Source organism: Electrona antarctica, assembly GCF_951216825.1.
Source record: "Electrona antarctica genome assembly, chromosome: 10".
In the NCBI taxonomy this organism is placed as follows: domain Eukaryota; kingdom Metazoa; phylum Chordata; class Actinopteri; order Myctophiformes; family Myctophidae; genus Electrona; species Electrona antarctica.
Window position 1 is genome coordinate 32925197 of NC_136791.1, and position 23824 is coordinate 32949020.

The 23824-nt window shown below is 45.5% G+C and overlaps 1 protein-coding gene across 2 annotated transcripts in view; it reads left to right on the forward strand.

Moving 5' to 3' along the window:
• Positions 1-23824, forward strand: part of LOC306931387 (leucine-rich PPR motif-containing protein, mitochondrial-like) — an 85756-nt gene that overhangs the window by 17078 nt on the left and 44854 nt on the right. For both annotated transcript variants that reach the window (XM_079512766.1, XM_079512765.1), the window contains 12 exons: positions 4719-4837; positions 5741-5831; positions 6567-6639; positions 10394-10421; positions 10954-11011; positions 11827-11933; positions 12027-12104; positions 12246-12305; positions 12852-12962; positions 13622-13752; positions 16239-16324; positions 21076-21283. In XM_079512766.1, the coding sequence (XP_079368892.1) occupies positions 4719-4837; positions 5741-5831; positions 6567-6639; positions 10394-10421; positions 10954-11011; positions 11827-11933; positions 12027-12104; positions 12246-12305; positions 12852-12962; positions 13622-13752; positions 16239-16324; positions 21076-21283 (1150 nt within the window). The remainder of the gene's footprint in view (positions 1-4718; positions 4838-5740; positions 5832-6566; positions 6640-10393; positions 10422-10953; positions 11012-11826; positions 11934-12026; positions 12105-12245; positions 12306-12851; positions 12963-13621; positions 13753-16238; positions 16325-21075; positions 21284-23824) is intronic.

The window sequence follows — 23824 nt, forward strand, 5'->3', positions numbered from 1 at the left end:
CAGACAAAGAAACTGAAGTAGGGAGAGCGAGAAGAGGAGATATGACAGGTACTCATGTCCAAAGATGGAAGATGACAGGTAATGGTTCACTCAACTCCTCCTCTTCCTCTCTACTCTTGTTTGACAGTTAACCTGAAGACATGCATCTGATGATCATATCTTGTGACCATTGCCATGCATAGATCTGCTATTTTCTGCTGCATGACACCACACGTAACAAAGTATATCAAGCCCTTTACTCACTGACCCCATAGTGCAGGTCGTCTATGTGGTATAACCATCAGGCTTCATAATAGGACAAGTCATGTAGGCCGATGCTAATGGCATGCTCCCACAGTTATTTAGACGGCTAAAGCAGAGGATCACAGCGCAGGCAGGGAATTGCAACCATGGCTTAAAGAATTTGAAAATCAGCATTCTTAAAGCCTCACTATGTAACGTTTTCTTAATGAATACAATGCAATTTTGTCCAATCTGTATGGTAGAGTATGTTAATACAATATAACTGGGGTTATTGGGGTGGTTATATTGTCTCCCCACATTTCTGTTGAGACGTTAAAATTGTGTAAAAGGTCATATCTCACCTAGACACAGGATCTGACACGAATTTTGACCTGATGGTCAAGATTCAATGTACCGTAAGCAGGCCAGCTCCATTAGTTCAATGGTAAAAATGTCAGCAAATCCAGGGTAGAAGAGAAAAGTTACATGTGCTTAATTTAGTAAAAGGATAATAGATCTTTCTGTGGCCAAAATAAAGTAATTGTGACAACCACAGCCAAGGAGGCAATTGGAGGAAGTGCACTTGCTCCACATGCTGAAGTAATTGTGTTGTGAGCCTTTTGAGGTTGCATAATCCTTGATCATGCATAATCATAATGCATTGATTTTTAAATAGACAGTACTGCAGTCAAGCGAAAAAGTTGTTTTAGTCCCAGTAGTGGTGGGGCTCTTTAAGGATGGCAATGTTGGTCGGTCCTGCTTCCATACAACATTTTGGTCTTGGAAACTACTGGCTGGATTGCCATGGAATTTGCCGTACAGTCATGCTTCTGAAAGATGAACACTGCTATTTTGGTGATCCTCTAGCACAGGGTTCCCCAATTAACTTTCCTCAAGGGCCATATTTTGACTAGGGTACCAGGCTGGGGGCCGAGTCTGCACGCGCAAAAATTGGGTTTTTTATTTTTGTATTAATTCAAAGTTGTTATTATTATTGTTTAAATTCGTCCATGGGCCACAAGGGGGCGCTCCGCAGGCCGCAAATGGCCCGCGGGCCGCCTATTGGGGACCCTGCTCTAGCACCACCCAAGTTTGGGGTTGTCAAAAAGCGCTACAAAAAACAAAATCGCCTTTTCCCCATCTGAAAATGCAAGGTGTTCTTCTAGAACGGACATTCAAACAGCCAGACGTGAATACGTGGAATAGATGCTTCATGTACCCCCACTTAGTAATCATGCCTTTTAAAAGCTCTCGAACGCACTCTAAAAACACACAGGCTTCTTGGTCGACCAAAAAAAGTGCTGATGATTGAGAAATCTCAAGTGAGCTAGGAGACAGAAACGTCCACATATACATATATACTTAGATGCACGCCAGTGTTGCGCACTGAAAATAGTTGATCTACAAGTTCACAATGCGTGGTAGCGAGACATGCTGTGGGCTTGTTAGATCAGCTGTTTTTGATGTGCAACACTGGCGCTCAACAAAGTATATCGGGGCTTTTATACGTCCGCTTCCCCATTCACTTGTTCTGTATCCGTCTGGCTCACCACCAAATGCATCATGGATTATTCAGCAGGAAAACAGGTGCTCCCGCTCTCCCTTTCATAAAAACACGACGGCTGACAGGGATGAGACTGGCAAGAATGGACAGAGCAGACGGAACTGCGGATGAGTCTTCCATTGAGAAGAGAGGGGCAGATCGCCCGTTTACTTTTTCTTGAAAGTGGGCGGAAGACGGGATAGTGAGAGGGGATGAATGAATGAGTGATCTGGATGGATGGCGGGATGGCTAGATGAACGGGCCAGAGTGGTTCAGGTAGCCCTACCTGGGGTAATGGAGCCCCCGGCCGTGGGTTTTAATGGCGGATAAAAGCACTGGCCTCATCTTTTATTCAGCTAAAGAGAGAGACTGCCAGGTGAACACACGCCTCCCAAGAGGACACAGAAATACAGAGCCTGCGTCTCAGAACCTGAGTGGAGAGTAAACACACACACACGCACACAGACACACGCACAGACGCGCCCGCGCACACAAACACACCAAGGTGCACTGACCCTGGGAAGCACTTAGCAAGTTTGCTGAGGTCTGCATGGGAACAAGGTGTATTGATGTGTTCTCAGCAGTCATATATAGCATATGGATTCCTTGATATTTATGTCATCACATACACATAGCAACATGCTAAATATGGATACCTATGCATTTGAGCATGCACACACACACACACACACTTTGTAAGCATTTGGGGACATTGCATTGGCAGCCATTCCAGATCTCCTAACCCAATTAAACTTCTGTGAAATCCAATTGGAGACACCAATCATGCCCCAAATTTGACAACATTCAAATCGTGTGTGCTACACACACACACACACACACACACACACACACACACACACACACACACACACACACACACACACACACACACACGCATATTCATTTAGGCCCATGTCTTCTGTGGGCACACTCGGGCATATGCAAAGTGGCTCCTCAGTGCACGCACACACATGCACTTCAGGGCATATTGAGTGTGTGAGTTGCTATTCCATATGCATGTGGCTGTTTTGGCCCATTTCCCTGGGGCAGGACCACAGGGCTCTGCTGGAGAGCAGGGTGATGGGGCAAGAGTCCACTTCAGGCTGTGTGAGAGAGAGAAGAGAGTGACTGACTGAATGTGAGTGCATGTATCCACCAGCCCAGCCCAAGGCTGTGAGGAGCAGCCATTAGTATTCTGAGACTGAGTTTATGAATCTGTGCCCAACTCTTCGGGTGAGAGAATGTGCGTGTTGGTTTATTTCTTGGACCCTGATTAAAGCACTGCTTCCATGGCTCCAGGCCTGAATGTGAGATTGTGTATGTGGGGGAAATGTTAATGTCTGTCAAATGATTGCAACTGTTTTCCATTTCTGGACACATTTTCTACAGCTATTTGCTTCCAATAAAACGGAAATACAGGAAAGAAATCACCAGGAACCCTAGCAGTGTGAACACAGTTTGACCTAAATTGTGGTAAACATGACAAACGATGTATTGGCTTATCAACAAAACACTAGCCCCTTGAAATATGCATTTCTTTCCCCTTTAAGTTTAAATACATTGTACAGATTAGATGGGTTAATTATAGGTCAATGTTTTGTAGAGAGAGATGGGAAGCAAAGGGCAAAGAGACATGCATTTCTGTGGCAATTATGGTCAAGATCAAGAGTTTTTATTTTTAATAGAAATGGGGTAAAGGTAAAGACTGACACATTACATACAATCATACATACAGACATACATAGGGGGAGATATATGTTTCTCTACTAACTCACTCATATAGATACTGTCTTGTATACATACAGGTGAATATAAAGTCCATTAATGGGTCAAATTGTACATAGTCATTCAAGGTGGTCAACCATACAAAAGGAAAATAAACTCAACTTATATACTAAATTCAAAAAATCTGGTCTTATGGTAAATAAGTTAGTAAGCCATTTAAACCAGTTCTCCATGAAAGATTGTAATTCTCACTATTATTGTATTGTAGATTAAATCAATCCACTAATTTATTGTCCGTATATCTTTCTTAAGCCATTTTTTGTTAATATTAATATATTCTATACATTTATATTTTCTTCTTCTTGCTTTGTACATTTAAGTTCGTCTAGGTCAGTGAGATACATAATGTATTTCAACAACAAAAACTGCTTCCCAGACACTGTCAAATGGACACTTCTCCAATATGGAGCCACAGAAGGGCAACCCCAGTAAATATGAAAAAAAGGGTTTACCTCCCCACAGGATCTTCAACAGTCGGACAGATTTGAATACTTGTTTTTCTTTTACATTTTTATCCCACGATTTTGCAACCCATTTTTATCACCCAGTGTCAATTATCTAATGTAATCCTGGGTGCTACACTTCCTCTGCCAAACTGGGGGGGCAGCGGACTGGCCTCATGTATGAGGAGTCCAAGCTGCTTCATTTCACCTGACGGGAGAGTTTCCCTGGCCGGACGTAGCGCATGGAAGGAACACGTTATTCTGACCAGTTCCTTTCCCCTCCATCAGGCACCTGGCTGGCCAGGGGGAGGTAGTTTAGAGACCAGGATTACTGCATGTCTTTTGTGAGGGTACCTACCCTAGGGGACACGGGGAGAACATGCAAACTCCACACAGAAATGCCCTTTCGCCAACCCCATGGGCACTGATGACGCGGAGGAGAGAACACTCCCCCAGTGCCCACAGCGGGAATCAAACCCAGGACCTTCTAGCTGTGAGGCGACAGCACTACCGACTGTGCCACCGTGCCCCTGATTACTTGTTTTTCTGCTCTGGAGTAGAGAAGAAACGAGTCACATTTTCCACTGATGTTTGCTTTTAATATAGTTTAAGTTAATCTACTGTACAATATGCCTCTTCATGAAGGGCCAGATTTAAGAAAATCACCATGTATTCAATGGTTTGTAGGGCTTGTGTCTGAGAGCATGTCCGTGTGTGCGTTGCAGGTGTGTTGGAGGTGTTGAAAAGCATGCAGGAGTTTGGAGTGGCTGCCGATTTGGATACAGTCTCCAGATACATCCTACCAGCCTTCCCCAACATGGAGGCCGCACGCCAGGCCATGGAGGTAGGGGTGTGCATGTGTGACGTGTGTGTGTGTGTGTGTGTCTAGAGACAAAGGGCAGTATTATGCGTGTCTTAAGTACCAGGTCTTATTACTTAACTTAAGACCTGGAGGCGTGGTCAATACTTGGCCACTCAGAATAGCCAAATGGCATTGATCACGCCTCCAGGTCTTAAAGGCGTAGTGAAACGGAAATGGTGGACATTTTATTTTGAAGTTTCAGACGGTCTCAAGTTGAAACACCGCTATGAAGTTTCTGAACCAATCAGAGCGTCGCATCCCTTCAGGCGATGGGACGGTAGCTAGGGACTGTTGCTATGCTATACGCAGCAGCGTGGTGTGTGTTTGTTTACAAATCAAATAGACGGCAGCTGTACCAGTTTACTGTTATGTGGCTTATTTCTACCCTATAATGTTTTCAGATACATCTTTTAGCGTGATGATTAAGTTGAAACCGAGTAATACACTGTCTGGATGTTATCTGGAATGGGAATAAAAACGGAGGATTTCTGTAATCAATAGCAGCTGTGCTGCACGGATGCGCACATATGGAGAGGATACGGGTGAGCTTCATTTGTATTGGCTTTTATCGATGTGGGCCTCGACACGTCATCACGCAGCACGTTTTCGTTTTCAGGAAGTAATAAAACAAATATTTTTATGGACTTTTGATATAAAAACACACAAAAATGAGAATTTTCCCATTTTTTTGGCATCCATTGTTAGGTATGCTCATATGATGACCACGGAGATGGTCTAAAAGTGTGAAAAACGTATTTTTCATTTCACTACACCTTTAAGTTAAGTAATAAGACCTGGTACTTAAGACACGCATAATACTGCCCCAAGTATTCTTGTGTCTTGTCCAACAGTCGTCCTAACATGCAGGTGTTTGTCTATGTTCAGGAGGTAGGCTGCTCTCTGGAGTCGGAAAGCTTTGTCTCTGCAGAGATTCGCTTGCTCGCTACTAGTGACCTGGCTGCACTCTACACCACGTGTAAGCACACACACACACACACACACACACACACACACACACACACACACACACACACACACACACACACACACACACTTCTTCCAAAATAGCTCCAGTAAGACACTCACCATAATCTCCACTGGTTCGCCTGCGGGCTAATTGAGCCAGTGTCAACACACAGAGCCTCCTACCCACCCTCTCCTCAGCGCTCATGAGGCCTTTCAAGACATTAGTCTGTGTGAATGTACTGTATAACAAGATGCAGCAATGCCCCCCAATTGGACAGAGCGACAGGATGGAGAGAGATGCTAAATAATGGATGCCTCTCTTTTCTTTTTCTCACTTTAGTCTCTCAACTACAGTATATTCCCTCACTCCCCAAGTATCTTTTGTTTTTTTCGCCCTGCTAGCAACAAAGCTATAAAGGTGCAGAGGTCGGTTGGCCGGTTTAGATGTGTGTAAAACTACTGGCTGGATTTCCGTGGGCTTTGTACGTTCATACTTCATGATGATCCCCTTCTGGCTTTAATGACCCGATGGCCATTCCTGTAGCCATACCACCTTTTGGCCAGACATTCTGCTTGTTTTTTTGCACTTAAATATATTTGAATTTTTTAATTATTGTACATGCCATGTTATTTTAGCTCACTGTATATATAACTTTATTTGTATATAGCAAATAAAGTTGTTATATTTTGCTGTTTACAATGTACAGTATGTTGTTCCTTCTCACTCCGTACTCTCTTTGTCCAGTGTCGGATCCCTCATTCCCTCCGTTTGATTTCCGAGGCAGTCTCAAAGGCAGTCTCGTCGCTGGATTCAAAAAGTGAGTGCGTTTTGTCCTTGCCCGCCTGTGTGTTTTCTTTATCATTTAACATTCCACATTTCTTGGTGTTCTCCCTCATAATTTGTGACGGGTGTTTAAGGGGAGGGCCCCTGGCCTTATGGAGGTCATCACGGCATATGTTATTTAGATGACATGTGCAGCATATCACACCATCTACAGTGCACACTGCCAGCTGCAGGGAAATACACGCTCTTCTTCCCACACACACGTGCACACGAGTACGCACACACACACACACTCACACACACACCCTCAGATACAGACACAGGCATGCACGCGTGTGAACAGACCAATACCTCATGCATATGGAGGCCTTCATCCCTCAGCACTCGGCCCAAAGCACCGTGGGAGATATGCAAATTAGCAGATGCCCGCCACAGCTCCACCACACCCAGAGCCATATTGATCTAATACACACACACACACACACACACACACACACACACACACACACACACACACACACACACACACACACACACACACACTCTGTTACCCTTATATGGGGACCTGACCTCTGGGCTTTTGCTGAGGGCACGTTTATGAATATTTACAATTTAACACCGCACACACACAGTCAAATGGTGTTAGCTTTGGGGTAAGGCCTGACCCCTGTTTTTTGTTTACACACACACACACACACACACACACACACACACACACACACACACACACACACACACACACACACACACACACACACACACACACACACACACACACACACAGCATTGTGGTTGATTCATACAATCAGATTGCCATTAATACTTACTGCAAAACAAGTGAGTTGACTTGTTGGTGAATAATTAGGCTTATTATTAGCATGCATTATATTTGGTCCTCTTAGTCATTGTCAGAAAGAATACAAAATATTTCCTCATAGAATAATACTGTTGGAGTGAAATGATGGCTACTATTGGATTGTAGGAAAACAACTCAAGATGGCTTATGACATCATGGCTAACATAATATGCCTTCCATTCATAGCTGCTATCGTACTTATTTGTTATTTGTTGAACATCGATCCGTTCAGGTGAAACACTTCATATAGAAGTTGACACTGGACATGGAATATCCCAATTGTGTGACTTCACTTCAGAGCATTTGGTTCCTCTATTATGTTTGAACTTAAGAACAGGGTCCTTCAATCGTACTGAATGCGTGAAAGACTCACACCGACCTTCAGTTTTCTTTGCTGTTCAGTGAATCTTGTTTAAGCGGCACACATGCAGTACAGGAATCATACCCATGCATCAATACATGAATGTAGTGTATTCTCTTGGCAAAATACATATATTTTTATTGTGTCCCTGTGTGTGCGTTTGCTAGATTTCATGAAAATGTGTCTGCTGGTTGAAAAGTTAAGCTTTTCTGTCATGCAGGCGCATGCACAGGCATGTACACACTCTCACACAGTCTGTGTTAGCTTGGATAATGGGGTCATAATTTGGTGTGTGTGTGTGTGTGTGTGTGTGTGTGTGTGTGTGTGTGTGTGTGTGTGTGTGTGTGTGTGTGTGTGTGTGTGTGTGTGTGTGTGTGTGTGTGTGTGTGTGTGTGTGTGTGTGTGTGTGTGTGTGTGTGTGTGTGTGTGTGTGTGTGTGTGTGTGTGTGTGTGTGTGTGTGTGTGTGTGTGTGTGTGTGTGTGTGTGAGATGGGGGACCTGCCCCTGTCAAAGACGAGGTCAGGGGATATTTAAATCGTTAAAGATCTCTTCTCCTCCTCGCCACACCATCCCTGTCCCTGCCTCTCTCATGCCCCAAACCCCACCGTCCACCAACTAGCTGACAATGCCACAAATCTCACACTATGTCATCATTTAGTTGCTGTGTGGGTGTCTGGGTGAACATGTACTTGTGGATCTGCCCTTTCTGCTTTTCTAGTCTTTGCTGGTGTCTTGTGCACGTCGGAGTGCATCTTTCTATCATGTGTGTTTCTACAGGCCAGTGTTGTGTGCTGTTCCATCATAGTGATGTGTACAGACATGGTACTTTGTCCCTTTGTAACCTTTCATGTCTCTATATTGCGTTCATCATCTTCCATCACAATCTACAGTATGGAGAAAAGAAAAACATACAGTTTTTGAAAAAAAGAGGATAAACCCAAGAAAGCCTATGGATTGTTTCCATTGGGTACATCAATTCATGTTCATTATTGTGAAGCACATTGAATTCCCTTGTTGAAATGCGCTATGCATTGCCTATTGTGGTGTGTGTGGGGGTGGTTGCCTGGGCCATCTAAAATGAAGGTTCCAGTTGTATTTCATGATATACTGAGTTACTTGAACAATGATTCTATAATAATGAAAGATTCACTCAAACGTATTGATGTACAATATACAGTTTTTGAAAAACAGGACACAATTGCTGATTGCTTTGACACAATTGCTGATTGTTCTGTGACCGTGTTGTAACTATAAAAATTGAGAACAGAACATGAACGTATGGCTGAAAGCGATTGTGAGACTCTGTAACGACAGTCTTGTAAGAGGCTGGTGTTCTCCAAAGCTCACGCCATGGCAAAAATTCAACCTATTCAGAGGAAAAATCCTAATGAACGGACTGTCGCTGAGAAAATCAATGTCAGCTTCTATCTCTGTGGTGAATTGATTGGAATGGGTGTACAGTATAATACTCTGGCCTTGGTGCTATCGGTGTCGACTGTTTGTTTTTCTAACACGTGTTTTACTTACAAGCTGTCCATTCAGAGATGTTTACTCATTGTACTGTATGGCTGTATGAGTGCAACATAATGGAACAAAAGTTGCACGGGTAGCGAAAGCCTGCTGGAATTTTGGAAACGTGCTTTGCTGTAACAAGCAGGACATTAACTTTACTTTTTGCCTGCTTTTATCTGAACAATGTTCTTCTTGTTATCTGTGAATGTACAGTAATGTAGAAGCTATGAGCAGGATGCAGAGCACATATGTACATTTGACTGAGGGACTGCCATTGGATTTTTTTGAATTTTCGTTTTTTCATGTCACATGAAAGCAGGGAATCATAGCTTCAAGTTGACATTGGTTGTTCAGTTTGGCCCACCAGTTTTGGAGATATGGCTTATAGAGTAATGTCTTGCAGAAAACAGCGAGTTGAGAAAACAGGCTTGAAAGGTTCACTTCTGTGGTCTCTAACATTACACCTAGCTACATGTTTAAGCATTTATTTCATATTTACATGTTGATTTCAGCTCTGACACTTATTTCAGACATGCTCTCGTATGTGAAGAGTCTGCCTGTGCTATTAACTTATTTTGGAGGGAAAAAAATGGAATTTGCGCGATGGCAGTCTCTCAGTCAAATCTGGTCACATATATTAATGGTGAGACACATTTAAGTCCTGTACACTTTGAAACTGTCTTCCTAAAAACACAGTTTGGTGATACTGTATGTCGATATGCACAATAATCATTTAAACATTGACATGTTCGTGAAGTAGTACTCTTTAGTTTACAAATCATCTTGGACTGGCATAAAAAGGAAAAGCCGGCCCGACAGCCATGCATGTTGGAGGAAACTTGGATTGGAAATCAAAGTAATGGGTAAACACAGTGTAGCATCTGTAGTGTTCATTTAGCTCTGAACATGAAAATGTACCCGTAAGTGCAGACAGAGGTGTTTTTATTTGCTGGTGGTGGTGGTGTTTTTTTTTTTACCTTTCTGGGTGTATATTTATTTGTACAGTCTGAGTTAAATGAAGTGTGTGTCTCATAACTTGTCCTCTACTGCCCCCTGCAGGTCTGACAATCTGGAGGACATGGTGAAGGTAAGAGAACAAATGCTGTCCATGTTCAGATGTTTTTTCTTTTCTTTCTCGTCTTAATCACTTGCATTATTCAATGAATGCAAGTGAAAACTTGCTTCACATGAAAATAAATCCCCAGATAATGTATACTGTTTATCTGTTTTATGTATACAAAATATAAGTGAAGTTTTAAAATAAAAGGGGGAGTCAACGTATAATATATATAATGTTTAAAATGCTAATTTGGTCACACATGGATATACGCATGTAACACAAGTCGATGTTGCCTTATTTTTAGGTTTATCGAAGAGTTGCACAGAGCAAATCAGTTTCCATGTGGGCTTTTAAATAATTTTAAATATAATATGATGAACAACACCGTCACACAAGCACATACTTTCTTACAATGGCTAATATTATATATTTCTGTCTGGTGTGTCCTACAGATTGATTTATGATTATGATATATGTTCATATCTGTGCATGTACTGTATGTCTAGCTACTCTAATCTGTGTGTAAAATAATTAATATAATAATAATAATGTGTTCCAGATTACAGAGTTCCTGTACAATGACCCACGCTTCTGCAGGGAAAACTCCACTCCTGCTGGTAAGAAAACACACACACACACACACACACACACACACACACACACACACACACACACACACACACACACACACACACACACACACACACACACACACACACACACACACACAGTGTCTGTAGCGGTAGACTGCTGACCACCTCTCTTGGCGTTATGAAGCCTGTGTGCCTGTCTGCCTTGCTTTAGCTCTGTGTGTGTGTGTCTGTTAGATCTGTGTGTTTGCGCCGTGTGCGTTCCTGAGAGTGTGAGACCTGCTCTCTCTGTCAGGGGATATAGAGCCTGTCTGCTGAGGCAGCGCTGAACAGCCAAAGTGTGTATGTGGGAGTGTCCGTGTCGCTCTGTATCAGTGTATGAGTCACAATGTCACATAGTGTGTGTGCGCGTGCACTTCCATGGCCAGCCATGCCGCTACTGGTGTGTGATGGTGGGAGCAATGAGGTGGTTATATGTGTCACATCCCGTTAGCCTGTGTGCGCGTGTGTGTGCGCGTGCGTGCGCGGCTGTCACTGCCAGCCGTGGCATATCCACTCACATTGCAAAAGAAGCTTTTGTCAGCAGAATACACACACATCGCACGCGCGCACGTGCACTCTGCCACACACGCACGCACGCGCGCGCGCGCACACGCACACGCACACGCACGCGCACGCACACACACACACACACACACACAGTCACTCAATCACTCATACTGCAGAGGTTTCAGAAAATACAAATTGTGTAAATGCATTGGTGACTGACACAGCAACAAAAGAAATGCATTTGTGTGTGTGTGTGTGTGTGTGTGTGTGTGTGTGTCCGTGTGTCCGTCCAGAGGCTGTATCCTTCTTTCTGTACAACCTGATCAATTCCATGGGGGAGCAGGATTTACGCGCACAGGAAGAGAAACTGAGACAATACTTTCACAAGCTCAAGTCACAGGTACACACACACACACACACACGCGCGCACGCACGCACGCGCGCACGCACGCGGCACACACAAACACAAATTAATCTACTCTCCTCTCTCCAGAACATCGTCATCTCATTTAACATCTACAGAGGCATCAGGAACATCCTGGCTTCCTTCAATGTCAAAAGTCTCATCAAGGTACACAAGTTACACACCGTAATACTACTCGTACAGTAGCATGAAGTACCTCTGACAGTCCTAATGATATTATATAGCATTTCGATACTGTTCTGATATACTATCAAATATTCTTATAAGCCTCATGTGTTTTTGCATCAGGATGTGCTGTTGCTGGTGGACCCTAGTGACACAGCAGCTCTTTCCTTTCCCAGAGTCACCGTGAGTATTGGTAGTGTTTTTTGTGTATTTGATTGATTGAATACTTAATTTACAGTTTGCAGAAAAAAAAGCATAGAAAGCACAGTTCAATACAATGTCTGCTAATTTAAAACCCAAGAAAGCCTGTGGGGTCCTTCATATTCAATTCATCAGACATGTGTACAGTATACACATTGTGGGTTCTTGACTTGTCTTTGTCTGTGGCACATTTTAGACTTTATTTTACACACAATTACCATGTTCTTATTTGTATCATAATATTCAATTACTGAATATCAAGTCTGCGGGTTTTCTTCAGAATATGTATGACACAGATTTTTTTTACTATTACCATGTACCATTTGTACACTCTCAGAGTTACCCTACCTGTTGTGGTCAGTCAGGGCTCTCTCTTTGTGTGTCTCTGCCTGGTAATATTATTGTGCACTCATGTTGTATGTCCGTGGCAAAAATGGAATTTTGATAAAAATGTCCGTGACAATCAAACATGGCGATGAGTCATCATGACCTCTGTTCTTGAATGACCCGTACGTGTGTTTTGTTCAGGGTGTTGAGAGCAAGCTGAATCTGGAGAAGGACCTGTTTCAGCTGAAAGAGGAGGGCAAACCTGGAGGAGCTGTTTTCAAACAACTCTTAATGTTACTCTGTTTTGAGGATGTAAGTGCTTTCTTTCTTTGAACGACTATTCTACTGTCGACACCAGGGCAGGAATTTCACGGCGGCCCTGGCCGTCGTTGCCCCTCTCTTTGGCCGTGTGCCCCTCGAAAAATTATATGCCCAGACGGCCACAGTGGCCGTTGTGCCCATGTCCCCCGACCGGTGCCCACAGCAGTTCATTTTACCGTTTTTCCTCATTACGGTAACCAATGTTCCACAAACGTCCCGCGCAGAACAAATCTGTGTAGTTGTTGTGTTGCCATTTGCCAAGTGGTTTGATTCTTTTGCGTTACTTTGCCTTAATAACTACCCCCGCTGGTCGTCATGACACGCACGCACACACGCACACTCACACACACACCCGTGCGCCGCCTCCTCCCTTCTCCGCGACACGCATACATGCACTGACAGAGTAAACGGAGGGCATTTAGCCCTCACGCTGCCTACTAGTGTAGCTAATCTATCTTTCTGGTCAGCTTGCAACTATCACTCAAAACAAAATAATGTTTTCTACCGTCGCGACCGTGTGGCGGTCCTACGTCACATGCATTAACGTTGGTCGTCCATGGTCCAGCTGATTTATTTTTGTCTAACGCCTGACATCTTTGTGATGGGTCCAGTCAATCTGACTTACTGTACTTTTGTTTTCATCCAATCAGCAACTAGAACGTGCCATGGAGCTGAAACAGGAATATGAGGACCAGCTTGACGCTGGCGCTTACGCCACCCTCATCAACACTTACTGTCGCCACGACAATGTGGAAGAGGCCATCAACCTGAAGACAGAGATGTGAGCACCCCCCCACCACACGCACGCCTACATGAATGCGCATACCCATTACTTAAGAAAATATTATCAGATCACACACAGATGTTTTGTCCAACGGCCTTCCTCAGCATGAATGATGCAATGATATGCCTGTGTATATAATAGTCCGTCAACGCTGAGTATATGAATACATTTACTGTATGAAGAGACTATCGACAATTAATATAAGAATGTTTGTGTATAGTCTATCAACATGAATGGGAATTGATATATTTACATATGTACTGTATACAGTACACATAATATACTATATCCAGTCTGTCAGCAGTCCTTCAACATTATCTGGATTAATATACTGTATGTACACAATCTTAGTGCAAGTGCAGTCTCAACAGTTATTAACAGGCATATGTCAAAGTTCAGTAAAGTACATCCTAATAGTGCGTGTGTCTACTGTCACAAACGACTGTCAAAGTCATGTTCTGGCACGACCTCATCTTCGCTGGCTCATCCTATAGGGGATGAGAGAGGTTTACTAGCACCCTACCTCCTCATCCTCCCCTCTGCAACCACATCCAGGCCCTGTACTGTAGCACCCAGCTATACCTCCTCACCCCCCCCTCTGCAACCACATCCAGGCCATGGACTGTAGCACCCAGCTATACCTCCTCACCCCCCCCCCCCCCCTGCAACCACATCCAGGCCCTGTACTGTAGCACCCAGATACCTCCTCATCCTCCCCTCTGCAACCACATCCAGGCCCTGTACTGTAGCACCCAGATACCTCCTCATCCTCCCCTCTGCAACCACATCCAGGCCCTGTACTGTAGCACCCAGCTACCTCCTCATCCTCCCCTCTGCAACCACATCCAGGCCCTGTACTGTAGCACCCAGATACCTCCTCATCCTCCCCTCTGCAACCACATCCAGGCCCTGTACTGTAGCACCCAGCTACCTCCTCATCCTCCCCTCTGCAACCACATCCAGGCCCTGTACTGTAGCACCCAGATACCTCCTCATCCCCCCCTCTGCAACCACATCCAGGCCCTGTACTGTAGCACCCAGATACCTCCTCATCCCCCCCTCTGCAACCACATCCAGGCCCTGTACTGTAGCACCCAGATACCTCCTCATCCTCCCCTCTGCAACCACATCCAGGCCCTGTACTGTAGCACCCAGATACCTCCTCATCCTCCCCTCTGCAACCACATCCAGGCCCTGTACTGTAGCACCCAGATACCTCCTCATCCCCCCCTCTGCAGCCACATCCAGGCCCTGTACTGTAGCACCCAGATACCTCCTCATCCCCCCCTCTGCAACCACATCCAGGCCCTGTACTGTAGCACCCAGATACCTCCTCATCCTCCCCTCTGCAACCACATCCAGGCTCTGTACTGTAGCACCCAGATACCTCCTCATCCGCCCCTCTGCAACCACATCCAGGCCCTGTACTGTAGCACCCAGATACCTCCTCATCCTCTCCTCTGCAACCACATCCAGGCCCTGTACTGTAGCACCCAGATACCTCCTCATCCCCCCCCTCTGCAACCACATCCAGGCCCTGTACTGTAGCACCCAGATACCTCCTCATCCTCCCCTCTGCAACCACATCCAGGCCCTGTACTGTAGCACCCAGATACCTCCTCATCCTCCCCTCTGCAACCACATCCAGGCCCTGTACTGTAGCACCCAGATACCTCCTCATCCTCCACTCTGCAACCACATCCAGGCCCTGTACTGTAGCACCCAGATACCTCCTCATCCCCCCTCTGCAACCACATCCAGGCCCTGTACTGTAGCACCCAGCTACCTCCTCATCCCCCCCTCTGCAACCACATCCAGGCCCTGTATAGTAGCACCCAGCTACCTCCTCATCCCCCCCTCTGCAACCACATCCAGGCCCTGTACTGTAGCACCCAGATACCTCCTCATCCCCCCCTCTGCAACCACATCCAGGCCATGTACTGTAGCACCCAGATACCTCCTCATCCCCCCCTCTGCAACCACATGCAGGCCCTGTACTGTAGCACCCAGATGTGCGCACACACAGTGGTGTTGCGGGTGGCAGCAAGCCATTCAAGATTAACATGAGTAATATTAAGGGAGACATTAATGCACAGTCCAGCTACGCTATGTTGGCAAAAAAAAGCTGTGTAAGGAAGCCGGGCGGGGAGGGTGATAATGTGACCCTTGGGCTGTCTGCGTCAGTGGGGAGTGTTGGGCGGGAGGAGTAGGACAATTCTCTACGTCCTCCCAAAGGGGCTCCTCACTGGCGGGGGAGTCAGTAAGGTTACACCAGCAGTGACAAAGTAATCTACAAGCTCAATGAATCACGATGCAACGCTATGTGAGCTTATAGATCGGCTAGTTTTTTTTCATGACACACCTCCCTGATTCTGGTTATAATTAATAAAATAAATCGCCACAGTACTTTGCGGGTTCTGGAAAGTTTCAGGTTATGGAAGATTCTGAGTGACCATTCTTTTCCTCTCCATATTTCTTTTTAGGAGTCGGAAGGATTCTTCGGTGGTGCTGGATGCGAGTAAATACCTTGCCTTGGTCAAGATTCTGGCTAAGCATGGCAGAATGGACGGTAAGAGAACACCGCCATGGGTCTGCCTATCTGACTGGTTACCCTGGATTAGTTTAGTAGTTACTAGGCTAGTAAGACCACTAGACGGTCAAATCCTCATTGTTAACTATGCATTTGTAAACCTTAAGAGTTAAATGAACACTGGAGATTTTATTACAGTATGTACCTGTTTATTTCTTGTTTTTACTCTTGACTGTAGGTCTGGCCATGAGTTTCAACTTAAAGGCCTCAAAGTTGCTTTATGAATAGACCATTTCACAATTTACCATTACTCACATAAGTGTGACTCACTCACTCACTCACTCACTCTCACAAACTCTTTCTCTCTCTCTCTCTCTCGTTCTCCATCCATCCACATTAGCAGGCAATTATAAGAATGCTACGGTGGGTTTCCCTCAGCCCATTGAAGACCAAATTACTATCAATGCTGCCGCTTGGCTTTGTGCACACAATGACAGGCTAAATGTTTCCCTTGTCGCTCCTCTCCTCACCTCACCCTTCCTTTGCTCTCACCATCTCTCTCCCCTCTCTTCTGGAAGCTTGTCACTCTTTGTTGTCCACCCTAAACCTCCCCCGCCCGATACACTCATTTGTGTCGGTGAGAAATGAGAGAGGGGAAAATTACAGGACTGTGTGTATTTTTCCGGAATTACTGAAATCCGCCCCGATGCTAATGGCAGATCATGTCCGCCAAAGTGCTTGAACATTATACACACACGCGCACACACACAATTTGCATGTGAATTCAAGCAAAAGGCATTTGGCGGAGATGACGGTTAGTATATGAGCGTGTGTGTGTGTGTGTGTGTGTGTGTGTGTGTGTGTGTGTGGGGTTGTGTTTGTATAGGCGACGCTGACGCATTCGCCATTAGCTAGAGTGTGGATATGGGGGGGACTTGTCATCCGCATTAGTACACATGGCTAGCCCTGACGTTAGCCTGCCCCCGCCCAGACGTTAGTCCGCCTCGGCTTCCACCACCATCGCTACTCCAGGCCTGCTTGAAGACCATGCTTCTTGGCATCCCTCGCGCTCTCTCTTTCTTTATTTCTCCCTCTAATGGCTTTTTTTTTCTTGCTTTGTTTTTTTCCTTCTCACACCTCTCAGTCTCCTACTTTCAACCTCCCCGCCCAGTCTCCAGGCAACTTTATCCTTTTCTACATTAGTTTTCTCTCCTGACATTTTATTTCATTGCGCCGATGGGTCAGGTTTTTGCAGCTGAGCAGGTTGCCCACTTAAGTTTAAATTGAGGGTTGACATTCACATCATTTTACATGCTTCTACTTCAAATGATCTTTCTTTCTGTCTTATCTTCCTCTGTGACCTGCTCTCAGGGGGCTCTGTTATCTGACCATACTCTTTGGTAAACAAAACTTGTCTGGTGGTGGTAGTGGGGGCTAGCTTGGCTTGCAGTCAATCTGTGGAACATTAGATGAACCAATGGGCTGCGTGATGTTTGTTTATGTGGCCTGCTCGCCCATCCGCATGTGCCTGCGTGCGTGTTCACATGCGTAATTTGCGTATGTGCTTGTGTGATAGTCGGATGAGCTGATGGACATGCATACTGGCTAAACGGAGAGGGGGGGGGGGGGGGGGGGGTAGCTCCATTTGCCCATATAAACTCCAAGCCAATGCAATTGGTCCCAGTCTGACACTGGAGGGAGGTGCGGTTGGGTGGATAAAGAGAGCGAGATGTAGTTGGAGAATCCTAGTCAGCGAGAGATCCCTTGCATTTTTACTCATAACGCCAGTCCATCAAGGCTACTTTCAGGCCATGTACCCAATGCCAGCTTTTTGTCTCCACCAGACACTCCGTCCGTCCGTGTGTCCGTCCGTCCGTCCGTGTGTCCGTCCGTCCGTCTGTGTGTCCGTCCGTCCGTCCGTCCGTCCGTCTGTGAACAGCTAATCTCTGGCACCGTTGGCTTGATCGCAGCCATACTCTGCGCACACACATGCTCCAAAGTTTTGACATTGGCCTGTTATAGCGCCACCAGGAGGCCGCTTTGTGTAAAACAAATGTTTTGACAGTACACCTACAGATTTTGTCCAAACATTACGCAAATTGGTACACAGTCTCTCTAGAGCCATTCAACGAAACGGGTCTTTCAGATTTTTCAGACTCCATCCTGATTGGCTACGATTGGCTTCCAAAGTTCGCAGGAGTGCTCCGTTTCAAACAAAATGCTGCAAATCATGAACACATCGTGTGATTTCCGTGAAATTTTGCACCCACATTCCCACTAGGCAGAGGAAGAAATGCCACTTGAATATTTTCAACTCAGCCTCATGGTGGCGCTATAACTGGCCGATTTGTGTTTTTACCTATAACTGCACCGATCTGTGTAAAACCATGTATGCACACTCCCTAGAGGCCAAGGAAAAACCTTTGCCTGGAATTTTTCACATCTGCTCTTTATAGCGCCACCAGGAGGCCGACATATGTAAAACACATTTTCTAATATTACTCCTTCAGATTTTATCCAAATTTCACGCAAATCGGTACACATGCTCTCCATAGTCATGTGATCATGTGATTTGTTTGATTTCTCATAATTATCCATCCTGATTGGCTACGATTGGCTTCTAAAGTTTTCAGGAGTAGCCCGTTTTGTACAAATCGCCACAACTCCTCAACGCAGCGTCCGATTGCGGTGAAACTGTGTATGCCTATTCCCACTACTAGGCTGAGGAAGAAATGCCACTTGACAGTTTTCAAATCAGCCTCATGGTGGCGCTACAACAGGCCAAGTCGCGACACACACACACACACACACACACACACACACACACACACACACACACACACACACACACACACACACACACACACAAAACCCAAATAAACATGTTTATATTACTCCTAAACATTTTTCCAAACATCACACACACTCCTATCCTCCTGGTGGAGACCTGTGCCCAGAAGGGCACTTTTTCTAGTTATGTATTTTTTCACTCTGACCTTAATCCTCCACAGTAATTAGTTCAGCTTCTTCTTACGATGGCTATTTTGCATATTCCATCAATCTGCGACTTAGTTACTTTCCTCCATGTATGCATTTATTCACATTACTCATCAGACTTTGCTGACAAATTGTCCTTGAAATGACTACTGGAATTGTGTCTATCTAGTTTAGGTTCTTGCTCCTGAAAGGAACTCCTAAAATAATTAATAATACACCTTTCCCCTTCATATACAGTAAATAAATGTAGTGGAGTACAACTATTCAAGTATAGTACAGATACTCAAAATGGGTACACAACACAAATAGTTAGTACACAACGCAAATACTGTAGCTTTGTTACTGTCCACCCAATCTGGGAAGGAAAAAGAAGGAAAAACAGCGGGCTCGGCTGTTTGTTTCTATTTGAATCTGCCTCTGGGGGCTCCACCCAATAGAATGTTTCTATTTGAATCTGCCTCTGGGGGCTCCACCCAATAGAATGTTTCTATTTGAATCTGCCTCTGGGGGCTCCACCCAATAGAATGTTTCTATTTGAATCTGCCTCTGGGGGCAGCACCCAATAGAATGTTTCTATTTGAATCTGCCTCTGGGGGCAGCACCCAATAGAATGTGGATAACAGGATGTTGGCCCATTTGGTCTGCCCTCAGCCCTTCTCTTCCGCTTGGGCACCTACCGGTATGTTTTCATTCACACTAACAACAATGTATATACACGTTCTGAATGCCCCCGCCGACAGATATAGTAGCGCAGCTCGGAATTTTTTTTTTTTTAAAAGATTACTGTCCGCCATTGGCTATCCGTCTGTGTTCTCTGCATCTCTCTTCAGCCTTTCTGTTGTTGATTAGTATCTGTGGTGGAGAGCGGCGATATCGCTGTCAGCCCATTAGCTGCCATCGAAATGGAGAGTAAACACATCTTAATAACCTGGTCTTGATACGCGGCAGCTGCATTCATTCACACGTGTACACACACACACACACACACACACACACACACACACACACACACACACACACACACACACACACACACACACACACACACACACACACACACACACACACACACACACACACACACACACACCTACCACTGGCCAGATGGGCAAGAGAGCCCAGCAAAAAACCCTCCATTACCGGCCAGGCTCGACCGAACCAATCCACCCCCCAGCCCGCTTGCCGGGGTCTCACAGGGGCTACGGTGGGCGCTCCTCACCGCACACCTATAATTTAATCCCCCTGAGCTCTTTCAGCACGGCCACAGCAAAAAGCCAGCCTCCATTGTAGGGGTCCGGTAATTGTAGTCTCGTTTAGAAAGCTGCAAGTAGCAATTAGTGGCAAGTTGGCATTATACGGGGCTGGATTTGCATCCCCGCTGTGCACAAAATGCTGTTTTAATATGGGTTTGTTTTCCCCACATGGAATTAGCTAAAGGGGTCTTTTATCATATTCACACACCCTGTTCTCTCCCAGGCGGACCTGCATGCCTCTCTCTGTCTCTCCCATTTCTTCGTCTCTCTCGTCCACTCTTTCTGTCCCTCGTTCTTTCACTCTCCTGAATGGGATTTTTCTGTTTCCCTTCCCTCTCTTTTCACTTTGTTTTTTCCTGTCTCTCTCTCTCTCTATCGCTTCCTTCCCTCCTTGTCACTATCACTTTAGTCCCCAGACAAAGATCTCGTCGTCAACGTTGCAGTTACAGTTCCCATCGTCTTTGTCTCTCTGTGTTTTAAACTTGTCTCTCTCTCCACCCCCCCCCCCCCCCCCCCCCCCCTCTTCTTTCTCCATCACAGAGGCAGTGGACATGCTGAAGGAGATGAAAGAGAACGAGGTGATGTTGAAGGAACAAAACATCAACACACTCTTTCACGTGTTCAACACTCTGGGGGCCAAGGGTGATATCGAAGGCATCCGACGTCTCCAAGATACGGTGTTCACGCTGGGACTGACCAAGCCCACCAGCAACCTCTGCTCGCCACTCGTCACCGCTTACTTAGAGAAGTACGGCCACATTTCACACACACACGTCGCACACCTATAACACCACCCATACGCGCATATGCGCTAGAATCGTCAAACAACCGACTTTCCGCATTTCTGCGATTGATCGCGAGTTGGCCTCATATTAATTTCTTGTTAAAGTTACATGGGGGAATATACACTATATGGAGTTAAACAAAATAAGTGTTATTTAAAGTCGCTATCACAAAGATTGCAGGTAATGTCTGTTTTGTCCGAAGAGCTCCCGGGAAGGATTTAATTTTGAATGTGTTCATTAAACAATCCCTCAATACCCCCCCCCCCCCCCCCCCCCATCCAGACAGCATTTCCCCTGCCTTCCTTTATGCCATTTGTTTACAAAACTATGGGAAGTCAGAAAGCCCAAAAGGATCAGCAGGTGCTTAGAGAGCCTGAAAGAGACCGAGGCAATTAATTGCACTCTGAAATGTGTGATCCATTTTTAATTAATCGCATGCGTTAAACGTAACATAAAGGCGTTAAATCACATACACACTCTTCGCTATCCATTGTGTTGTGCTCTATGAAGTTGTTAAAAGTTCCCCAAACCAAAACATGTGTGTGTGTGTGTGTGTGTGTGTGCTTGATTCACTCATCTTGCCCATGATCATTGCTGGGGTTAGATTCTGGGTCAGTAATTCAGACAGAGAGCGGATGTGGACATTTCCCCTTGTGTTCTGGTGCGTGTGTGTGTGTGTGTGTGTGTGTGTGTGTGTGTGTGTGTGTGTGTGTGTGCGCGAGTGTGTGTGTGTGTGTTCGCATCAGATGGTTGCGTTCCAGCCAGCCTTTGTTTATTTGTTGGAAGATCTGCCAGCTGCACTCCCCCCCCCCCCCCCCCCCTCCCTTCCCTTCTGCCCATACAAGTATACCATGCATCGTGTGTGTTTGCACTCGCACGGTCAGAAATGGCCATCGATGCTGCCTTGCAAAAACGCCAATATGCAAATGAACTCCCGAGCATCGGCCCCTAGATCACTGGAACGGCCCCGCCCCTCCCCGTCTGTTCAGCTGTGTGTGTGTGTTTGTTCGTTCTATTTGTCAGTACAGCTTTTACGTAAATCAACTCATTAGCATGTTAATTATGCACAGAGCACTAATTGCTGGATTTGCCACAGCCATGTGGTGTGTCGTTGTCGTTACAGCCCCTACAAACACACATGACTCACTCACGCACACACACACACACACACACACACACACACACACACACACACACACACACACACACACACACACACACTTCCCCCTCCCTTGTACATGTTTTGGGAGAGAGAAGCCAAGTCCACACCTTTGCACGTGAAGCTTGCTTGTACACACACACCAGAGCACCCCTGCTGCTGTTTGTTTTGCAGCAGTCAGGTCTCTGGCACAAACAGAGCTAGCAGGTTCACTCGCTAATCGCTGCCTTGGTGAGATTAGCAGGCTAATTTACTCCTGGGTTATCAACAGCAACCACACGCACACGCGTACACACACACATTACCGACTGGTGTCAAATTAAGGGAAAAAGCAACGTAATCCGTCTCAGTGAGGTGTTGGGCCACCACCACAGCTTCAGTGGACCTTGGTATAGACTGCTGTACAATTTGTGCAAAAAGTAATATTTTGCTGTATATTTTGTTGTAAACAAGATTATAGTCTCAATAATGTCATGATCAGAGTTAACACATTCCCTGCGGAACCTGACATTCCCGACCTTTTAATTGATAAAGAACTTCCCTGCGGATCACGACATTCACGACTTTTGTTTTCATTGTTTAACCCATATACTGCCTCCTGCTGGACGCAGAGCCAACCGCAGACTGCCGAGGCTATTTCAATGCTGCACACACTCCACTGACATCCTGTTTGGAGCGTCCATCTTAATGCTAAATAATTAGCGTCAATGCTAGCGAGCTAAAATGAAGCCATCCTTGCTCTAGAAAGCGCCAATGTTTCCATCTAAACCACCGGATAATCAGCAAAGACCTCCGAACATCGCGCATTTTATCCAAACCATGGAGAGCTTCGTAGATTAGGAGTTATTCAGCTTTTTAGTCGGCCTGTATAAAGGGAGGTGGACGGCAGCGCGGTTGCGCAACCCGGTCTAGGAACGCCAAAGAAGGAAAGGCCAAGCCAAAAAAATAATAAAAAAATAGAAATCAGCGATCCGGTTTGATATCAATAATAAAGCTTATCAGACGGAACATTACGCCAGAAGCATTAACCAGAACGTTCCGTCACAAGCAGTTGAACCGTTAATTTACCGTTTTTTATAACTTTTAACACTTACAGGGTTTTCCTTGGGCAGAGTGGGATAGGTGATGAGAAAATAATCGGTCACACTGGCTTGCTAAGGCTTCTGCCTATGATGCGTGATGGGCGCATCCATCTTGCTCTTGCTCTTTGTTGTTGTTTCGGATCGCTGCGGTGGTGAAACACAACCAATGGGACCATTTTCAGGCAGATTTTCATGAAATGGAGGTACGGTTGCGACTCTTCAAAGAAAAACATCGACAGGGAATGGGAGTTAAAGATTGATTT